The 22,319-nt window shown below is 31.1% G+C and overlaps 3 protein-coding genes across 11 annotated transcripts; 2 read left to right on the top strand and 1 right to left on the bottom strand.

Annotated features, from left to right (window-relative positions):
* Positions 1-4,537: 4,537 nt before the first annotated feature.
* LOC114415895 (TOM1-like protein 5) lies at positions 4,538-11,245 on the top strand. Of its 9 annotated transcripts, none has more exons than XM_028380755.1 (13): positions 4,538-4,735; positions 5,197-5,283; positions 5,362-5,485; positions 5,667-5,700; positions 5,957-6,075; positions 6,769-6,847; positions 7,059-7,157; positions 7,246-7,359; positions 8,640-8,800; positions 9,103-9,178; positions 9,257-9,342; positions 10,282-10,443; positions 10,547-11,245. In XM_028380755.1, the coding sequence occupies exons 5-13, from the start codon at positions 5,975-5,977 to the stop codon at positions 10,956-10,958; spliced, it is 1,290 nt and encodes a 429-aa protein (XP_028236556.1). In that variant the 5' UTR covers positions 4,538-4,735; positions 5,197-5,283; positions 5,362-5,485; positions 5,667-5,700; positions 5,957-5,974; the 3' UTR covers positions 10,959-11,245. The 9 variants fall into 9 exon arrangements, with proteins under 9 accessions (XP_028236556.1, XP_028236555.1, XP_028236561.1 ...); XM_028380758.1 differs by lacking the exon at positions 4,538-4,735 and adding an exon at positions 4,778-4,795; XM_028380754.1 differs by lacking the exon at positions 5,362-5,485.
* A 1,209-nt stretch (positions 11,246-12,454) lies between these two features.
* Positions 12,455-18,191, bottom strand: LOC114415898 (ferrochelatase-2, chloroplastic-like). Its single transcript, XM_028380764.1, has 10 exons — positions 17,802-18,191; positions 16,631-16,958; positions 16,362-16,505; positions 15,718-15,819; positions 15,180-15,283; positions 14,957-15,083; positions 14,545-14,697; positions 14,184-14,284; positions 13,876-14,077; positions 12,455-13,161 (listed from the first exon to the last, which is right to left on the bottom strand). Exons 1-10 carry the CDS (start codon positions 17,906-17,908, stop codon positions 12,937-12,939), a joined length of 1,593 nt encoding a protein of 530 aa, XP_028236565.1. The 5' UTR covers positions 17,909-18,191; the 3' UTR covers positions 12,455-12,936.
* A 3,217-nt stretch (positions 18,192-21,408) lies between these two features.
* LOC114415833 lies at positions 21,409-22,193 on the top strand. Its single transcript, XM_028380699.1, has 2 exons — positions 21,409-21,800; positions 21,924-22,193. The coding sequence occupies exons 1-2, from the start codon at positions 21,507-21,509 to the stop codon at positions 22,191-22,193; spliced, it is 564 nt and encodes a 187-aa protein (XP_028236500.1). The 5' UTR covers positions 21,409-21,506.
* Positions 22,194-22,319: the final 126 nt, after the last annotated feature.

Genomic DNA, 22,319 nt, shown 5'->3' on the forward strand with positions numbered 1-22,319 from the left:
ACAGACGATGAAGTCACCGACATGATTCAACTAGTTACAATTGTTCACCCAATAAAAGGTATATTTTATTAAATAAAAAAATAGTTGAATACATTTATCATTTTATGACAATTGTATTTAATGGTAAATAATTACGATTGTGATATTGACCTGAATTTTTTTTAAACTATTAGGTATAAAAGGAATTCAAAATTCATTTTGAAATGATGATTCGCATTATAACAATATCAATTGAAGTCATCATAATGAGGAGGACATTTATGGTTTGGAGATGCCATTGAGATTCAATGTTGGGCAAGAATTATATGTTGGTATGAAATTTGATAGTAAAAATGAGGAGGACATTTATACGAAGGTGCATCAAAGTTTTAAGGTTGTTGAAATCAAATCGCACAAATATATCGTTTGCTGTTCGAATAAAAACACAAAGTGTTCTTACCCTTTTTATATGAGGGCAATTTTATCTAAAAAAATTGATTCATGAAAAGTGACGCAATGTGGTTGACCACACAATGAGAGTATGACACAAGATGAGGAAGATGTTATTGATACTGCAAAAATAAAATATAATACAATAAGTTAACAAAAAAATTTATACATTATTTGTACATAAAAAAAATTAAGTACATTTATAAAAACTTAATTAAATATATATACAAAATAAATTATGTAACACAATATGTAACAAAAATTAATATGCAAAGAATATATTATACAAATAACACAATATATATATTTGAATAACAAAATATATTATACAAATAACAAAATTTAAATATATTCTACAAATAAATTAAAATACATACAAACACAACTTTAAATAAATAAAAGAATATATATATTTGAATAAAAAAATATATTATACAAATAAAAAAATTTAAATATATTCTACAAATAAATTAAAATACATGCAAACACAAATTTAAATAAATAATAGAATATATATATTTGAATAACAAAATATATTATACAAATAACAAAATTTAAATATATTCTACAAATAATTTAAAATATATGCAAAGACAAATTTAAATAAATAACAGAATATATTATTTAATTAAAAAAAATTAAATAAAATAAAATATATTATACGAATAAATTAAAATACAACGAAAAATTAATATGCAAAGAAAAATTTAAACAATATATATATATATATATATATATATATATATATATATATATATATATATATACTATATATACAAAATTAATACAAACTAACGTACCATATATTTGAATAATAACTTAAAATACCTAAAACAAATAATATTAGCATACAAACTAACGTACCATACATATGTAACACAAATAATAGTATACAAACTTAGAATACTTAAAACAAATAATATTAACACAAATAATACTTTTATAATATTAACTTATATATGTAAAATAAATATAGCATACAACTTTATAATACTAGAAACAAATAATTTAAAATATTAACAACAGAACACAAAAAATATTAGAAGGTACCAGTTGATTGGACAGGGAAACACAAGCTTCTCGCCACCAACACAAACAAAACAACACCAGGGAAGATAATATTATAGAGGGGATGGGAGATGATAACATGATGCGTTCATTCATTTTGGAGAGTGTTTTTATAGAGGGAACGGGACATCCAAAGCTTGTTTCGCCACTAGGAATGACGACATTTTCTGAAAAGGTGTTTCGCCACTTCCAATGGCGACACCCTTTGAAAAGCTACCCTGCCCACTCTGCTGCTCATCAGCTACGTTCTGCACCTACCAGCCTGCATGCGCGTCACGTCCAAGCCTATTTCGCCAATGCTACTGGCTAAACTCGTACGTCACGTGTTTCGTCAATGCCAATGGCGAAACACCTCCTCAATGCTCCAGGTCAGTTGCTATCTTGCCAATGCCAATGACAGCTCACCTGTATCGCCAGCATGCATGGCAAAATGCATGAAAAAAAAGACACCCTTTTCAAAAAAGATTCTATTTAGTAAATAGTTTATAAAAGTAACCCTGTTAGATCAATTTGCCCCATAATGAGATAATCGACTCGGTTGAAAACAAATATCAACCTAGTTTTAATTGGTGGACTCCAAGTTCATCTGACCCAAAGTTTATAAAAAGTTTTTTTTGTTCAATAATAATAAACATACAAAAAATGACCGACGCAGGAATTAAACATACACCCACAAATTAATTAGCACCTCTGGCCACTAAGCCAACTTGTGGTAAATGTTAGTATGTTATTAGAAAATTTAATATATATATTTATATATATATATATATATATATATATAAATAATAAACAAATAATAATTAAATAAAAATAAAGTATAATAAACTCAATAATGAACCGCTTAAAACATAATAAATACTATAATAAACTAAATAGCAATAAAATAAATTAAATAAAACAAAACTTGTAATAATATAATAAACTAAAAAAAGAATAAAAATTAAATTAATACATTTTAAAGTAAAATTATATTAATTTGTGATATGATTTATTTTGACAGAATGAGTGATTGGACTAATTTTCACAACGCTTCATGATAACTTGTGAGTGGATAAAGGATAAGAATTTTGATTTTAGTGTTTTTTATTTGGGGGTGGTCTAGTCTAGAGTCTAGAGTGTAGAGTTGTTGCAATTAAGTGACACCTGGAGCAACAGGGACCAGATTCTGAGTCCAGCCAAGTGAAATGATGTTTGCAGCTGGACTTTTGCTCCAATCAGCAACCCTCCCTCCCTTTCATAACATTGTAACATTGTAGTGTTTGGTTATTTTACACCTATATAATTAGGGACATACCATAAAGTATTTTAAACATTTAATCATGCATCCATAAGAATACTTTGCAATAGAAAAATACACATCATAACAAGCTACTGCATTGCGGACCAGAGTGTCACGATCATAAGAATGTGAATTCTTTTCCGATTTAAGAATATGAAACTTTATACATAACTATAAAGAATGACAAACATTTTAACGATGTATAATTGTATTTGTATATACAAAACACCTTATTTTTTTCACGATATCTTCTTTTGAAATTTCTTGTTTTTTATTTCAATTAAATACCAACAGCCGTGTAACCAAAAAAATAAAAAATAAAAAATAAAACAACAAAAAAGGAAAAGTATTTCTTAGAATATCTTGATATATGATACCCAATTGAATGTTTGCATAGCAACTTATTTCGTTTAGAAATTGATCACATAATAAAAATATAGTAACTTATTGATTAACTTACCTCAAATATAAATGAAATTAAACAATTCTATAAAAAGATTATTAGTGCATCTACAATATAGTTATATCTTCTTTTAAACTTTATTAATATTTGAATTATTGATTATACATTGTGTCAATTTTTTTTAATGATTATACATTACTAATATTTTTTTTTTATAATTTCAATAATAAAAAAATGTTATTAATATAGTTTTTTATAGTATCAAACCTACTATAATTTGATTATAATACAAAATTGTTTTTTGTTGTCCACGTTTAATTTATTTTTTCTTAATATTTTAAGAAAAATATTAAATAAATAATAAATATATTATTCAAAAACCTTTAGTATTTATTTATTTAATAAATAAAAATATACATAAAAGATTTTTTTGAAAAATTATAATTTTTTTAGTAAAAAAAAGAATTATTCCATGCAAAATGCACTCCTAAAACTAACACGACACATGTCAACTCAGGAGGGTAGAAGCATGAACATATGTTTAGGTTAGCAAATTCCAGACATTCATTGGAAAATGAAGCTTTAGCTTTTGGGACAGGCAGTCCTTCATGGCGGTGCCGTCTCTACAAAGCAGCAAATCGTATCAGCCAACCCTAAAGCATTTTTCTAACCATTTTCTTTTCAATTTCCACAATAATTAATTTCTTCACGTAATTAGAACTATTATTTAATTTCTCACGTAATAATTAGTTAATAACGTAGCAACAACTATGCTATATATACACCATCAAGCCCGCATGAATCAACTGCACTTGTTTGAGCTTAATTAGAAGTTTTAGTGTTTAAGTATTGTATAAACAGTTATATTAAATATTTAAAGAGAGAATTTTACTTTAATTTTATTTGATTTAAATATAATTATTTTTGCAGTTGAAGAATATGTCTTTGTATTTGAAAAACATATTCTTTAATGCTTTAAATATGGTTTTTTTCCTTGTAATTTAGTATATTTTTATTTTTTGTCTTTGTAAAAAAAAAATTTCAGCTTTAGTTTATGTAGATTATATTTGTTGTGTTTTTTGGTTAAAATGTTTTACATAACATTTTTTTTCAAAATATTTTTTTATCGTTCAAAATGTCTTAAAAATAAAAAATAAAATAAAAATAATTTATACAAATTAAAACGATTTTTTTGTTTGATTTAGACAAAATTAAAAAAAAAAATGCTAAATCACATAAACCCCTTCTTTTATATATATATATATATATATATATATATATATATATATATATATATATATATATATATATTTACCTTTTTTCTGTGCAAGCCAACAATTTGTCCCCAACCTTAAAATACAGTGCCCCACTTGCGAATTTCACAATCATCATACTCCAAAAAAGGTTGAAGTTAAGAAAAAAGAGAAAAAGCAAGAGAATTGGTTTGGTGGCACTTGATCTTCCGTGGTGAAATGAAATGCTGAAGCTCTTTAGGGCCTATCAGTGCTTCCTTGGCTTCTTCCTCGTCATCTCTATCGTTGTATCCGTATTCACAGGTGGGTGTTAACTCTCGCACCCCATAAGATCAAACTCGCCAAAGTTTTGATTTTTCAGAGGTTTTCACTCTTCTTGAGTTTGAATTGTGTCTCTTGGAGTTGTGGGTTCTGTTGGTGTGTCTTAATTCAGATCTGAGAGCAATTGGAATTATGATTCAGTTAGATGGTGAAGCAATTCTTAGTTTTTTTAGCTTAATTATGATTTCTGATTATTCTTGCTTATGAGGAGAGAAAGTAGGGAGTTTTATGCAGTAATTTTAATTACACAGTTCGCGTTCACTGTCTCATTTCTTCTTGTTCTTGGGGTATAACTTTTTTTTCTCTGGTTAATAAGTTCCCATTTAGCTTCTGATCATAAAGATTGTAATTTTGGCTTATTTTGCTTCAATGCAATTTGACACTGAAATTCAGTCATATGTTCTGAATTTTCGGCTTTGATTTTTTTTCTTTTTCTGTTGCAGGTAATTCTTGACATGCTGTTCAGATTTCGATTGCTATTGTAACATGATGACATTTTTCACTTTGGACTGAGCTCATTTTACTGGAAGGTGATTTGATTTTTGTTACAAATTATGCATGTCAGGATAGCAACTTTTTGTTTTCAATCACCATCCATTTCCCTGCAGATTATTGTACATGATGGTTACCTGTCTGATTGATATGGAATCCAAATTTTTGCTTTATACTTGCTTAAAGACTGGCTGTTAACTAAAACTATGTGTGATACTGGCTTCTCATAAATCTGAAGAGGTACTCTACATTCATTCTATCATGCTATTCATACAACGACAACAAAAAACAAAAAGTTTTTTTTTTCACTGGATGAGGTTGGCTACAATATGGATCAAATGATGCTATAATGTTCTACTGTAAATTATATCTACAGACAAACCATTGGCCTCTAAATTCTTCTTATTTGTTTCACTTGTAGTTTTTCTTGGTCTCCGTTCATGCTATTCATAAAGGTGAAAAAGTTGGTTCTCAATTTGGTCTTCAATTGTTGTTATTTATTACTTATAGCTTTGCTTTTTTTATTTTTTGTCTTTATATTTGTAATTGCATGTCCCAAATTGTTATTTTACTGTGTACTTTTGTTGGAAAATCTATCAGAAGGCTTTGTTGGTTAACCGCTGAATTTAATTTAGTTGATATTAACTTTGTTGACTGTTCGTTTCTGCTTCTGAAATATCTTTAACGTTTTATATACGATTTAATTTTTAGATCATTATCTAGAAAAAGATGGCGGCTGAGCTAGTCAATGGTGCAACAAGCGAGAAGCTGGCTGAAACTGATTGGACAAAAAATATTGAAATTTGTGAGCTAGTTGCTCATGATAAAAGGTACCAACAAAGATTTCATTTCCTTATTTGGTGTTGTTTCTTTCTGATTGAATCACATGAGAGCTAAATTCATTTAGTTTTGTTCATAACTTTTTATGTTTCAGATTTGATTATGGCACTTTGTAAGTGTGATTCTTTTTTCTTTCTTTGCATAGGAATCAAACCTATGATCTCTATCATTGGCACTTGAGCTAAACTAAGCAACTAATTATTTGTTTCCTTATTATTTGAAGATAATCCTTATGAATTATCATTTTTCTTTGGTCTTGCTGAAATTGATAGCTGGGTTTCTAGGAACAAATTATTTTTCATTCTAGGTGCACCTTTTTTATTTGGAAATTTGTTTTATTTTTCAAAAGGAAAAGTTATAACTTTCGATTAGTTGGTTAATGAAGGATATCTGATGCATGACATACTTAGTTTATTGCTGGCTTAGTTTATCTTGTGTTCAAAATAGCTTATAATCAAAATCTTACTAGGAGAGCTTTTGAATTTTTATTTTATTAAATCTTAAATAATAATTAAATCCAAATGAGCTCTTAATTTGCAATTCAAATTATGCTCTTCATGGTTCTTGTTCACCATTATCCCTGGCTTGGCTTTCTTCACTTGATTATGAACATACATGAATGTGTCAGATTGTCAGGATAATCCCTGGCTCTTAATTTACTATCATATCATTTGAATATGCAGGGAAGCAAGAGATGTTGTTAAAGCTATAAAAAAGAGACTAGGAAGCAAACACTCCAATACTCAACTCTTTGCTGTCATGGTGAGTATAATGACTTCATTATGAATATAGTTATTCATAACTTTTTGTGTGGATTTCTAAAAGTTTTACCTATAATGATAAACTAATATAAAGACAATTTTCACTACTGAAAAGCTTGGTTATTTGACTTTCTTGTGTAGAATATTTACATTCCTTGCTTTCCTGTTCTGTAGTGTTTTACTGAGTCATCTTTGATCTATTGATTTTGTAGTTGCTGGAAATGTTGATGAACAATATTGGAGAGCATATTCATGAGCAGGTGATTGATACTGGAATTATTCCTATTCTAGTAAAAATTGTGAAGAAAAAGGTGAGTTTTCTCCACAAAGACTTCTGTTATTTAGCATTGTCAGTTTTTCTTAACCTCACTTTTTTATTCTCTCGTTCTTTGGTTGCAGTCTGATTTGCCTGTGAGGGAGCGGATATTTCTCCTACTAGATGCCACACAAACATCCCTTGGTGGTGCATCTGGAAAGTTTCCACAGTATTATAATGCATATTATGATTTGGTGGTAGGTACACATTTGTGACACAATTATGGTTTGATCTGGATTCATTTAATGAATAGGTGGTGGCTAGGCTGTTGTCTAGGCAAAGAAAGAAAGTTTATTTTAAATATATGATTTTAAAAGTATAAGAGGCTAGCAGTCATTTTTCAATTAGCAGCAATTGAAACGTTAATTGCTTACTGGAAGGAGTATTTTTTGTGTCCACGTTTGAACTGGATATATGATGCTAAGTGCTAACTTAGGGTAATGATGGTCAGGTTATACTTATATGGTAGTTGCTTATATTGGTTTGAGTGCATTGTGATGATTAAATGGGAAAGGAACTATGAGCAACAGTGAAGTGATATGCCCAAAGGGTTGCGAGAGTACATGTTAGTTGTCAAGGTCAAGGTTCAACCCAGTGAACCCTGCTCAATGTCTTAAACAGGGAAGAGTCTGCATCTGATGCATGGTGTTGTATGTCAAGAGTTACACCTCACCTAACAAATTAAGATTTTTATGGTGGTAAGCGCTCTTGATATATCATTTGGTATTAGAGCTGGTACAGGCTTGAATCTCAAGTTTGATATGTTTCTAATTATTTCAAGGTTTGGGAGCAAACTTTCTTTGAGGGAGGGAATGATATGCATAAAGGGTTGTGAGGGTACATGTTTAAGTTTGAGTATAGTTCAATCCTGTGATCCATACCCAATAGCTTAAATAAGTAAAAGGCTTGCATCTAATACAAAGTGTTATATGTCAAGAGTTACACCTCAACTAACAACTGGGAATGATGATAAGTACTCTTAGTCATATCATTTGGTATCAGAGCCAATGCGGGTTCGAATCCTAGGTTCAACATGCTTCTAATTATCTCAAAGTTTGAGGGCAAACCTTGGTCAAACTTAAAGTCAACAGTTGCACTTCTACTGGGAGTTTTAACTTTTGACATGATGGTAAGTGCTCTTGTCATATCAAAAGGGGTATATAGATGATGGTAGTATTAATATGTATCAGAGATCAAGTCCATGGATGGTCTGCAAATATGCCGGTTGCTAGGTGCTAAGCATTTATTTACAGTTCTTCACGTTGCTAATTAACTTCTCTTTATTTTGTTACATAATTATTGACAGCTATTACTATCCTACTCTCTTTATACACAATACAAGTTGTTGTTACCAAAAGAAAAAGAAAAATGGTTTCTGGGGAATATAATTGTTTTCCAATACTAGTTAGTTATTATATGCCCTTTGAATGCCAATACTAAAACCAAAGTCATGACATTGGGTTTATACTTTTAACAGAGTGCTGGAGTGCAGTTTGCTCAAAGGGATCAAGTGGTCCAATCAAATAATCCTAGTTCACAACCTAGTAGGACTAGTAATGTACCAAACAGAGAGCAAGCCTCACCTAAACATGAAGCAGTTGCTCAGCCAGCAGAGTCCCAGACTGTCCCTGAATCTAGGTGACTTTTGCTTTTCATTTTTAGTGTAGTTGTGAATGATAGGATCTTTAGAAACAGTTTGCTAGATGACTCTGTTGTAAATGATATATTATGGTAAAAAGAATTATTTACTTTGGTTAGAGGATGGAAACTGGGATAATAAGATTTAGCCAAATGCGAATTATTTTTTATCAAATGAAATGAATGGTGAGAGACAGTTTCAAAATCTATTTTTGAGTGGACTTTTTTTTTCTTAATTTCTTTTAAGTTCATTCTGAAAATATTTGTTCAAATCTTCATTTTCATCTACTTGTATTTTGCAGCATTATTCAAAAGGCTGGCAATGCATTAGAAGTACTAAAAGAGGTCCTTGATGTTGTTGATGCTCAAAATCCTCAGGTAAGTGCCGAGAGTTAGTTATAGAATCTGTAAATAATTACTTTCTAACTTTTGCTTTATAAATGCTTTCCTTTTTAGGGAGCAAGGGATGAATTCACCCTTGACCTTGTAGAACAATGTTCTTTTCAAAAACAAAGGGTTATGCATCTTGTGATGGCTTCCCGGTAAGGCTACCTGAAAATTCAATTTTCTTGTTTTTTATCTATACAATTTCCTTTTTTCTCCTTTGTGGACTTGAGATGGTTCAGATCAGAGGATGGATGTCCATTGCCTTTGCTTCTAGTCTGTTGGTAGCTCTAAGAAATTTGCTTTGATACGCATTCTATTCAAATTGGCAAACCCCAAAAAGAAAACTATGTAGGCTTTGTTTAATAATATACTGTCAGTAGATATTAGGTGTTGATCTGTTAGACCCCTGAGGTCAAGGCCAGAAATAATGGATACAGCAGCTGATAATTAGATAGAATCTAATTAACAGAATTCGATTCTGATACAATTAGATAGGACCTGCCAGGATTTATTTCTGTTATTTAGTCTCATTCATTCCATTGCCCAGTTTCTTTACTTTAGACAGGATTTTTTCTATTAAGATTTAGTTTCCTTGTTTAGGGTTGCCTCTTCCATAAAAAAGGATGAATTCTAGAATTGAATAACAAGAACTATTCTGGGTATGTGAAACTTGGAGATTCACTACCTCACAAAGCACCAGTAGCATGGTAAGATCCTTGCGGGTTCAAGAAAAGCATAAATTTTGGTTTTTATGTTTCTTATTTCCTAAGGAGAAGGGAAGGCAGAATTTTAGATGAACACGTGCATGTACCATTTATATGGGACAAGCACAAGAGATACTCATGATAAAAACATTTCTAGTTTTTTTAACAAATAGGTCAACAAAGGTTACTCAGTAATCAGTATTTGAACATGTTCCACGGATCGAGTAGTTAATAGTTAATTATTCCTAAACTGGAACTACTTTTTGCAAAAAAATCTTTTCTTGCTATTTTCCCTAATATTTATGTATTTGTACATGCACAACACAGGCATTTATTAGTACTATATGGTAAATTTGTTCCTTACACCGGTCATGCACTGGTCTTTTGTAGAGATGAAAGGATAGTTTCTCGAGCAATTGAATTGAATGAGCAACTTCAGAAAGTTCTTGCAAGACATGATGACCTTCTTGCTGGCAGAGCTACAACAACTGCCAGTCGATTTGACCATGAAGAAGCAGAGGAGGAAGAGGAGCCTGAACAGTTAGTCCGAAGGTGCCTTCCCTGTTTCTGGAATTCAATTTATTACCTTCTTGTAATGAAGGATAATACTAAATTTTCAAAATTCTTTAATCTCTGTATGGCTAATTCCGTGCAGATTACGCAAGGGAAAGGCTTGTGCAAGGCCTGAACACGAGGAGACTGAAACTGACATCCCTTGCTTGGGTTTGCTTGGAGAGAGACTCAATCGTCCTCTAATACGACCACTCTCGATAGAACCTCCAACTCGAGAAGCTGATACTCGATCTCCACCTGTTGTGATCCCACCATCTCGAGAAGCTGATACCCGATCTCCACCTGCTGTGATTCCACCTCCACGGCCAAAACAGAATGGGCAGGTTCCTCACCCTGTAGCAATTCCACCACCACCTGCAAAACACATTGAGAGGGAGAGGTTTTTTCTGGAAAACAAGGATGGTTCTAATTTGTCTGGCCACATGAGGGGCCTCTCTTTACATAGTCGTAACGGCAGCAGCTCTCGCAGTGGAAGCTTTGATTTTAGTGACTGATCTCTTGACAACAGGATCTCTTTTAGCTTTTCTTTTCATTTCTGTCTAAATTTGGAGTTGGTATTATTTAAGCTGTGAGGAATTGGTGATTTCTCATTTAGTCTTGGTAGTGTGGAGATGGGAGAGAAGAAGTGAAGCCACATCTGCTTCAGTTTATAAATTACTTGTAATTATGTTCTCAGATTATGTGCCATGACCTGAGGTTTGTAAGTTTCAGTTGCAAATGTTATAACTGATTATGGTATTTTTGTTTTCCTGATTTCTTGAAACTACTGTTTTTGTTCTTATCAACCTTTGTAAAACCTTCAAACACCACTTTCCCTTGTTTGTCTATGCTTTTTTTATTTGGCTAAATTGTAATTTTGATCCTTTTTAATTCTTGATCCGGAATTTTGGTCCACTTATTTTTCTTGATGATTTTGGTATTCCTATTTTAGAAAATTTATAATTTTGATTCAATCCTCAATTTTGCATACATTTTTATATTTTATTTTTTAGATTTTAATTAATTGAATTATTTTTGAATGATACTTTTAGTAAATATGTTAAGTCTAGAGTTTAATTGAAACCAAATTACAAAAATAATATAAAATAGAGGGACCAAAATTATAAATAAAAAATTAAAGAAAGATCAAAAGTATAATTTAGTCTTTTATTAATTTGTAGAAATTGAAGATAATGTCAGAAGATTTACAATAATTTACTCAACCAAACGAGTTAGATTTTATGGACATAATTTAGCCTTTTTATTTCAATAAAGCGAAATCATGCTACTTTGACAACTAGCTATAATCTTACATTGTATATTTGTCTTTTGCTTGTAAGTGTTAATTTTATATATATTTTTAAATTCATGTATACTTGAGCAGCTGAGATAATTGTAACTGATTAATTGAAATAAATAAAAATCCAATAAAATAAAAAATGGTGACATTTTTTTAAGGATTAAAAGTAAAAGTAAAAAACTGAGTTATAAATTGCAAAATAGTCACTTTTTTCTAGTATTAATAAAGTAAAACAATTTTGAAGTTTGAAATTTTCTCCTAATACCCCCCTCCATGGCAGTGAAAAGGAAAAGCGAGAGGGTTGTCTTCCTGCATTATTATCTAATTTCCATCTTACTTTTATTATCATCCAAACTCACTCTTGGTGAAAAAAAGTAGCAACTCTAGCATCACTATAACTCTTTTTTAATTGAACTCATGCAAAGACTTGGAACAATTGAAGCAATAATAGCTCTACAGAAACTGTAACCTTTTCTTAATGTAGAATTCATCTGTAAATTGCAAAACAAGTCATCATTGAAGTTTGTGATGTCCAAATCTAGAATTCCTAAACTTTCTTCTGTAAAATGAAAGTACTATATATTGCTAGACATGTCTAAATCCTTCTGTGAATGACAGGCCAATTCGCAAACGAATCAAACAAGAATTTCAGCACCTTTTACAAAATCTCTTTAGTAGATTTTGGCCAACAAAATAGCAAAATTGCCAGTGTTATCCAATGAGTTCACACTTCACAAAGAACTTGTTATTGCCTCAACTGCTCTTCAGGTAGAACAGCCTAGTAGTTTTTCAACTCACGTAAACCAATCAACAAAGCTTAAGTTTAAATGCATATAAAAACATTGTGTGGTATACAAATTTCCTCTCACTTCACCATCCACAAATACTGTGCCTAACTACATTTGAGAACTCCTACTGAGTGCATGCCTTGGATTTGAGTAGCATAATATGCTATCATTATTTTACAAGCAAAACTGAATGGATTTTATGTTGATCCACTGTCAAGCCTTTTACACTGATCTAATCATGCATTAACACATTGTAAAATGAGCTTTGACTATGATAACAACTACTTGAAAACTTTATGTATTAAGAACATGATTTAATTGTACAAAAAAGCCATATACTGACAAATGATCAAAAATTGAACTCAACAAAATTCCTGGCTTAGAGGGCATGTGGTCATGATTCATTCATCTAAGCGAGGGCCATATTCCCATCTGATGCAGCAAACCCTTGTCTGCAGTGAATTCAAAAAACAAAAGAAGAAGCACAGCCAGCATAGCTACTCTTCCATTCCAAGTTTCAGCACTTTTTGTCCAACCCCATTCCCACACTATAACTGGTGGTGGCAACTCCCTGCGTTGCGAATCATATGCTGCCAATAACTCTTCTACACTGCCCAATGGAACGAGGGACTGACAAAGAGACAAACTTTCAATTAGATCACACACAAGATGCAAGTATATAACTACAAAATAGATCATCAATAAATCTAAGGAAATTTTTATCTGTGTTTCAATCACAGCTCAAAAGAACACTGAATGAATAATTTCCACCTAGAATATGATACTACGGTGCTACATTTGTTCCTATTTATAAGACTCAATTACTTAATTCTTCAAAATTAAGGAAAGTAGCCAATTTAATTGATAGCAATAAATTTGTCTTAAATTTTTTTTTCCCAAAAATACCATTGCCATTAATGCTCCTTTCTCTTTGTTAAGGGTATTTTAGTCTAAAAATAGTTAATGCAAGAGACATTATGGATTGAGTCTTATAAAAAGGAACAGGCACCACTTTTAATTTGGGTCTTATAAATAAGAATGAAGGTAGTAGTAAATAAAAACAATTATTAGGTAAGGTTGGTTACATGGATCATAGAAAAAGAAAGCCGTTAGGTTTGGTTAAAAACAAAATTTTCATGAGATATTATTTACCATGAGATCCCTTTTAATAATATCCTCCAATGTTCTTTCTGATCTTCCTTTACCTCTTTTTACATATCTAAAAATTACATGACCTACACTCCTGACTAGTGCCTCCAGCGATGTCTACCCCTTTTAAAAAACAATGTTTATTTCCATCTAGAAAATGAAAATATAAATTTATATGGGAGTTCAAAAGAGTACCTGTCGAGCTTCAAGGTCTGAAGCTGCCATGGCACCAACATATGGGAGACTATCAATAACGGCATCTGCCAAATCAGAAATGAAGGTAGGTTCGCATCCTAGAGCAGGAACACGGCCCCAGTTTTCTATACCTGATTCTAGAGCCAATTCTTTGTATTCAACATCAATTTCTTCTAGAGTTTCAATATGCTCACTGACGAAGCTGTGAATTAAGCATAAGTTAGCAATGTGCATGTGGAAAAACATAAAGGAAAGTGGCAGAGATGATAGATACACATAGGAGTGAACTAAAAAACTAATATGTTTACCTAATTGGAACGGCGAGCAGACTTTTCACTCCCTTTCTTCCAAGTTCAATTATTGTCTCGTCTGTATAGGGTCTTAACCATTCCACTGGTCCAACTCTACTCTGTAACAAGAATTATAATCAATTGTTAGAAATCCAGAAAAAGACAAGTCTAAAAGTAGTGTCTAGCTTTGAGGTATCAAATGGTGGTAGGTTTGAAGACAGAAGGACTAATTGTGAAAACTTTCTCCCAACGAGCTTTCTTTATGTGATGGTTGGTGAGGACTATATAGTAACATTTTAATGCAAAATCTAAGAAGAGAAAGTTGTAGAAATCAGAATTCATGGAGAATCAATTGCAGAAAGAGACAAAAAGTAGATACCTGATAAGCAAGGGTGCATGCATTAGTTATCTTTCGTGTCTCAAGCTCTTCCATGATCAACTCCACACATTCCTCCATCTCAGCCTTGTATGGATCACCAGCCTCTTCAACATAAGCAAGAGGCACCCCATGTGCACTAAAGAATATCATGACCTGCAATGAGCATGAATTAATTGGACTCATGCAAACACAAAGAAACAAGAGTAACTCTGTTGGAGTGAAGAAATAAACACATCGAATTCTAAATAAATTATATAAATAATCTTGTTTTTTTAAGCAAGTATAGTAAGTTACCCTTATTGCTGTCAAATTTTCAATTATGAAAATGGTAATGATAATAGAAAAATATCAAGGAACCATGCCTTTTCTTTTCTAAGTCATTAAAATTTAAAGCATTAATCAAATGTTGAACCTCCTCAGGGCAGTCAAAACTCTTCAACTCTTTTTCAATTAAATTTGCCATGGCCTTTATGTATCCTTCACGTTGATACCATGATGGTATTACTGTGTGCTGCATGTTGACTAGATACTCATCCTCTCTGAAGAACCAATAACAATTCACAATATAACAGAATGTTAGATAGTTTAATATTTGAAGTATAATAAATGAGATAGCAATATTTTAAAGTAATCACCGGAATATACTCTCCAGTAGACGTAGGCTTGAGCCACTGGTTGATATTGAAAATTGTGGATAAAGTGGAAGAATAACAAGCTTTGTAATTCCATCCCTTTTAATCTACACAATATAATTTTTAAAGGATAAATTGTAATTAGATTGGCAAGAAATCACAAAAAGATAAATATGGTTGAAAAAGTTATACTTTCAAGCTCTTATTTTTGGCATTCCTGATTTTTGTTATCATTTTAATAATTTCTTCTTTCCTTGAGATTTTCTTAAAACATGATTTGTTTTCATCCATGCATCACTACTTTAAACCAAATAGTAGTTAATTTCTCATATTTAATTGATATATGGAAGCTGCCCAATAATGCAGATCAAAGACAACTGCTTCATGCAACCCTTATTTTGAAATTTTGCACACTTTCTTCTAGAATATGAAGCATGCGGCTACATTTTTTTAACTCAGATCACAGGACAATAACAGGGAAGAGAATCCACCAATAGCATAATCTTAATCAACTTCTATTGAAGTCAACATCATGAACTACCTGCTCAATAGCTTCTTCAGTGAAAGGATGCCAGTAACGCATGCCAACATACACTTCAGCTGGGACATTCTTTTCCCAAAGAGATTTTTTCAACTCTTCGGCCTGTGAAGGAGTTCATTAGATGAGCTAGGACTACCAGGACAAAAAAAGAGTCAAACAAAAATATTTAACGGGATAACATAAGTTGATTGTAAAATCTCAATGGATTAATGGAATTTTCAAAGTTTGATTGAAATGGTTGGAAAAATATTAGGATTTGGTGGCAATATAACATTGTCCAAGACAGTAACTTAAGTTCCCGACAGAAAAAATATTTCTGCTGTAATAGTAACCACATAAAAATAGTTATAACCACTATTGCTAGATGAAATTGAAATACAAATGATGCTAATTTCTAGAAATCTCTTTGCAATTTTTGGCTCTGCTCTTGTGCTATTCTTTCACTTAACAAAATCTGAAGTTGAGAAAATTGGCAAGAGACAAATTTCATGTCAGGTACAAATACACAGCTCAGAACTCCCTCTCAAATATAATTAGTTAAATTTCTGGAAACTGAAATTTGAAGTATCCGATGCCTATTTACAAATTTGAGAATAAAATATGTCATAAAGGAAAAGAAAAAAAGTTAACAGGAAGTGTCATACCTGTTCATCAGTCATGCGTCTGAGAGGAGAGCCACCGCCAATTGAAGCATAGCCTTCCTTGCTCTTTGGGGCTCTTGCGACAGATACAAATTGAGCTAATGGCTTTTGAAAAAAACTAAATATCCTTGGCAAACGTATTATATCCTGTGAGATTGTTCACAACACCAAACAATAAGGAATGGGTAGTTGTAGGTTAATCTCAACCTAAAGGAATTGAAGGATAAAAAATGACAGCTCAAATGCTAAGTCTGTAAAACCTAGTGTATTACCGGGTCAGCAAAAAGGTTAAACAAAAAAGGCTGCACATCTTCTAGAGTCTCTGGACCTCCAAGGTTTAACAGTAACACACCAATCTTATCATCACCAATAAGAGTTGTATCAGAAACATCTTGAGCTGTTGAAGTTGCTAAAGATTCTACTGTGAACAACTGTTTGTTGAGTGTTTTGTTAGAAACCAAGGATTGTGTTTCAGACCACCATGGAGAACATCTGACTGATGTGTAATTTTTCAAGGGATTTGTGTTAAAAGACGCCTCCACATTAGCTCCAAAGCAATGGTACTTCTTTTGAGAGGTACAAATTGCCTGTGGTAACAACCTATGAAAATAAAAGATTATACACTTGGGGAAATTCTATTAATCTTGACATTTAGTAATAAAAAAATTGACCAAATAAGGCACAATTTTGTACGAGGTGTCGAGGTGTCAAATGTTTTGATCACATTCAAGTTTAGAAGACAAAGAAAAGTTGCACTTTGATGCACAATTCAAAGCCACAAAGAAATTTTACACATAAAATTGCTTGGATGAAAGCCTAGCAGTTCCATGCTTCAGGAAAGAAACAAAAATGCAAAAAAAAAATCAAATCATGCTCATGACCCCTCAAAATGCAAAATTTGTGGTCATGACTCATGAACATATATGCGAACTTGAAAGGGAACAAAGAGTACTTCATTGAGTTCATTCTCAGGATATTTCCATTTTAATCCAATCATTTGTTATAGATAAACTCCATTCCAAAATTAAGTTCAAGTTGCAAAAATTACCAACCAAGAAATGGAACATAACTTCTCGACCTGCATTTCCAACCAAAAAATGCCATTTTCATAATAAGTACAAACACTCCCTTTTATAATTGCCAGTGCCAATAACTTACGAAATGACATTTTTTATAATATGTAGAAACATTGAAGAAAATCCTTATAAATGCCAGTGTCAAGAACTTCAATTTTAGAACAGGACATCCTTTGCAGTGTTTCTGATTAATTGACTCCATTTTAAGCCATGTTAAGAAACCATTCAAGGAATAAAATGGAAATATTATTGGATTCCAAATAAAAAATCTATTTTTAAAAAAAAGGGTCGATGAAAAATGCAAAATTCAGAACAAAAAAATACCAAAGCACAAAATTATCAGAATCACGGTAAATGGAACACTTACATAGGACACTTGAGGTTACGAGAAGCATGAGTGAGGCATGGTGAAGGACGAAGCATATAGGAGGAAGAAGATGCCGATGAAGAAGGGGCATGAATTGGAGAGTTCATAGCTTAATAAAAATAGTGATAAATCAGCACTGCCACCAATGTGTGGTTGAAGCCCTAGCAACAAAAAAGGAGGCTTGATGGGAAAATCCAAAAGCTATGAACAAGGATTACCCAGAAACCAATTTAGAGAAAAGATGATAACTTTACATAACTCCAATTATTTTGGAGGAGAAAGAGATAGAACTGGCACGAGGGTAGTTGGGTGAGTATGAGATTCGAAAGAAGGAAGGAGCAAATAATACTTTTTTTTTCCACTGGTTTTGAGTTGAGAGAGAAAATTAATGTTAGGAATAATCAATGTTGAGTGTTAGTATTTATTTGTATTGTATGTATTTGTATTTTGTATCGTATTCGTATATTATGGTTTTCGTTGAGAGTTGAGAGTTGAGATTGAAATGAGTTCCCACCACTTATTTTTCGTTTATCCAATTCTTCACTTTAGTGTTTTTTGTTTTCAAAAAAAAATTATCTATTTTTAAAATTACTACAATAAAGGGAAATTATCAGTTACTTCATGTAGAAAGAAAATTAGAAAATGTAAACCGCAGCCGACAATTTATCCTTATAGAAAGAAAATATCATACTGATTCCGTTAGAGAATCAGATTGAGAATGATATGTTAAAATAAAATAGCAACTTGGTTGGGGGAGATTTCACTCTAATTTCACGATAAAGATTAGTTAATATTTTGTATCGATATCATCATGATTTAAAATAAAATAACATTTAAATATTTTAATTTTCTTAGTTAGTAACTTTATTTTACAACAAATGATTATATTTCTATTTGGGTTTTTATCATGAATTTATCAATACTATTGGTTGTTATATTTTTTTAGAATTAAATATACTTTTAATCTACCTAATTTATTCAATTTTTCTAAATTATTCTTAAAGTTTTTCCTTCACCCGTCTTTGTGGTCGGTCAATCATTAGAAATTGTAAATGTTTATGGATGTCAACAAGTGTCACATTAGCAATTGATGGGAATTATAAGGGTTGATCTAGGCATGAAGGGAGGAAGTGAAAGATGATGGATTCAACTTTTTCCATTAAAAAAATAATTAATAACTAATATTTATTGATAAAAAAAACATTAGCAATTGATGACACAAATAAATGTTACATTAATAAAAAAAATATCTTGTAAATAAAAAAAATAAGAATTAAAACTAAAATGTAATATACATGAACTAAAAATATAATTTACAAAAAAACCAAATAAAATTATAACATATTATAACTTAATTTAGTTTATCCAACAATCTAATAAGATGATCAATTAAGTTAATTGTCAAACCTTAAAAATAGGGTCTATAAATTACAAAGAGACTAGACTACTTAGTTTATTAATTATGAACCATGTCCAACTCAATTTTGATAATAAAGTTTTTATATTGATTTATTTTATATTTAAGCATTTATTTTATATTAGTATTTTATGAAGATTTAAAAACTTTTTTCATACCTCTAAATATGTCACTTTTATTTTTTCTTTTTTTAACTATAATATTGATATAAAATATTCTATCATGTGGAAAGTGATATAAATTATTATTACTTGTATGTGTTAATTGTATATTTTTTCTGTAGTTTTTAATAAATAAAAAAATATTTCTTAACTTTTGTTAACACCTTAAGGTATAATTTTTATTTAACTTCTCTTTATCTTTCTAGATATATCAAGTAGTATAGATAAGGTATATTTCAGAGGGAGCGATGTGTGGAATTACAATACTTCTTCATCAAATTCAGTTTTGATAAAGAAAATCATTCAAATAAGGGACTTTATTATCTCTAAAGAGCTAAGTACGGAAGAGGTCAAAAAGATGATTCAATCTTGGAGCACCAATGACCAATTGCTTGTTGGCAAAGTCTATGAATACATTAGAGGTGTCAAGCCTAGTGTTAGTTGGTGTTTTGTTATATGGAACCCAGCAATCCCCCCTCAGATGTCTTTCATTTTGTGACTTGCTAAAAGGAATCGGCTGCTTACTCTTGACAAAATTGTTTTTTTGAACAAGGGTTCCCTCTGCCCTTTATGTTCAAATGAGCCTGAGTTAAATGCTCATTTGTTCTTTTCTTGCAGGAAATCTCTCCAAGTTTGGGCTCACATTCGTGATTTGGCTCCTTTCCACAGGCGTTTCACTTCTTTACAGCGCATTACTAACTCTTTAATTAGGGGCAGATCCACATCAGGTGTTCAAGGAAAATTACGTTGTCTGGCTATAGCAATTAAAGTCTACTGCATTTGGCTGTCTAGGAACAAGCTGATTTTTGAAGATTATCAATTTTCTGTCATAGAGGTTATTAGCAAGATTAAGTTTCTTATGTATAGACAAGCGCACCTGTTGCATTTTTTTAGCATCTTGATATATGTATTCTTGTATTAGGGAGACTTTTAATTTTCTTTAACTGCGGGGTATGTCCCGTTTATTATTATATCATTTTGGGTTTAATATAATTTACATTTTTTCCCAAGTAGTATAGATAAGCATCTATTTATAACTTGCCTCTTAATTTATTCCCATGAATGTTTCGATCCCTTCCGCGTTATTAAGTCGTTAACTACTTCACGAAATAAAATCATTTTAAGGATTATATAATTGAAATATATTAGTGGTAATGGATATCTGACAAAAAAGAATTAAATGCAGATGAAACACTAAGTTTTAAGTTTGATTATCCTTGCCAATCTTTGTAGAAATTAGATGCATCTCTCTTTAAGATATATAATGAAATCTCTTAGCATGGTTTGTACACACACAATCAAGCTCGTTGTTACGGTAGTTTAGATTGGTTTTAATATACTTCTTCTTGCTTGTTCAAAAGAAGTTCAAAGAAATAATAATTTTCTTAATTTTCTCTACGCATAAAGGAAAGAAAGAACCTGTCAACAACAAACAAAAGGAAGAAAGAGAGTTATTTCAATATAATAAATAAATTTAATGAAGAAAAAATAGTTGATTTCAGTATTTATGCAATTTATTTGAATCATATATTTTTTTCTTATAAATTGATTATATTTATATAACATCTTTATGTCTTTTTTGTTTTTAGTGAAAAGACACACTTTTTCAAAGAGAAAAAACTCGTCAATAACATATCCTTTTATAAAGAAAAAAAAAACGTTTACCAAAGGGTATTTTTACATTCTCATAAAAAACTTTCATAAAAAAAATTATCACCCTCCATACTTATATCTTTTTATGATCATAGTCATAGCTAGACATATACTTTCATATAAAAAAGGAATATAATTTCATTTTTTAAAATCTCACACGTTATCCCGCTAAGTATAATTGCATATATGTGTTACTATCAACTTATCTGAAGATATCAAGCATGCAAGACATAGTCACTATTAAAAGTCACAAATATAATTTGCTTTTTTCCCCATATAACGTTACCCTTGGTACGTAAGAAAACTTGGCATCTTCAGTAAAGAATCTCTATTCTCTACGCACCAAGAAATGCATCCCACCCCAGATATCATCATTCTCCATTTCCAACTTCAACTTCTTCACATTAATTGAATTGAGATCAGCGTGGTACGTAGTTGATGAAGATAGATAGATAGATACTGAAAATTTATAAGATGAGAGATTCTTGTAGCAAATTATTCTTTTTTTCTTCTTCTTCCTCCACTTGTTGCCCTTCTCACTTTGTGGCTCTTTTCTTCGTAACTTCACTACTTGTTGTTTCTTGTCGGAGTCTTCTTGCTCTAAATTTCTCTTCTTCACCTTCGAGGGGAGAACCAACTTCTTCTTTGGATACAGAAAACAAAAGTGCTTCAATATTACATGATGATGATGAGGGAGAGGCTACTCCATCTCCAACTGCATTTGACTCAGATCATCATCATGGTCCTCATCAAGAAATATTCAATGAGGTATATCTCAATTTGATAGAATATTTCATCAAGTCTTGATTTCATTTAACTTTTTAGCTACTTTCTCATGTTTTCTTTCTTTTTGTGGGGTTTCTTATCTTTTTTCTTGGTACGTGTCTTTAGGGTGATGAAAAGCTTGACACCAAGTTTAAGCATAATGGGTACCTTAGAGATCACAAGTACACCAAGTTAGGAAGTATTGAAGCAAGATTGGCTAAAGCAAGGTATTCCATCAGAGAAGCTAGCAAAATTCCAAATTTTACACCGACTCTCCAAGATCCAGACTATGTTCCTCAAGGTTCAATTTACAGAAACGCCAATGCATTTCATAGGTACATAAAAGTATATTTTTTGGTCCAGCACAAGTTTCTGCATCAAACTAATGCATGCTAACCATCATGTTCTATAGAGATTTTATTCTTTTAGTGAGTGAATTATTGGATGACAACCACCTTGTATTTGAACAATTACACATTCTTGAACATTAAGAAAGAAAGAAAAACTAAAAGAAGTGGAAAT

The sequence above is a fragment of the Glycine soja genome, chromosome 6, assembly GCF_004193775.1.
Source record: "Glycine soja cultivar W05 chromosome 6, ASM419377v2, whole genome shotgun sequence".
Taxonomy (NCBI): domain Eukaryota; kingdom Viridiplantae; phylum Streptophyta; class Magnoliopsida; order Fabales; family Fabaceae; genus Glycine; species Glycine soja.

Excerpts from the sequence above, each read along its gene's own strand:
- LOC114415895 (XM_028380755.1), top strand. The coding sequence starts at position 5,975 with ATGGCGGCTGAGCTAGTCAATGGTGCAACAAGCGAGAAGCTGGCTGAA. Across the intron at positions 8,801-9,102 it reads CAGACTGTCCCTGAATCTAG|CATTATTCAAAAGGCTGGCA; the intron begins GTGACTTTTGCT and ends TGTATTTTGCAG. Across the intron at positions 9,179-9,256 it reads TTGATGCTCAAAATCCTCAG|GGAGCAAGGGATGAATTCAC; the intron begins GTAAGTGCCGAG and ends TTTCCTTTTTAG.
- LOC114415833 (XM_028380699.1), top strand. The coding sequence starts at position 21,507 with ATGAGAGATTCTTGTAGCAAATTATTCTTTTTTTCTTCTTCTTCCTCC. Across the intron at positions 21,801-21,923 it reads ATCAAGAAATATTCAATGAG|GGTGATGAAAAGCTTGACAC; the intron begins GTATATCTCAAT and ends ACGTGTCTTTAG.
- LOC114415898 (XM_028380764.1), bottom strand. The coding sequence starts at position 17,908 with ATGAACTCTCCAATTCATGCCCCTTCTTCATCGGCATCTTCTTCCTCC. Across the intron at positions 14,285-14,544 it reads CATGCACCCTTGCTTATCAG|AGTAGAGTTGGACCAGTGGA; the intron begins GTATCTACTTTT and ends TTCTTGTTACAG. Across the intron at positions 14,078-14,183 it reads CTGCTCGCCGTTCCAATTAG|CTTCGTCAGTGAGCATATTG; the intron begins GTAAACATATTA and ends CTTAATTCACAG.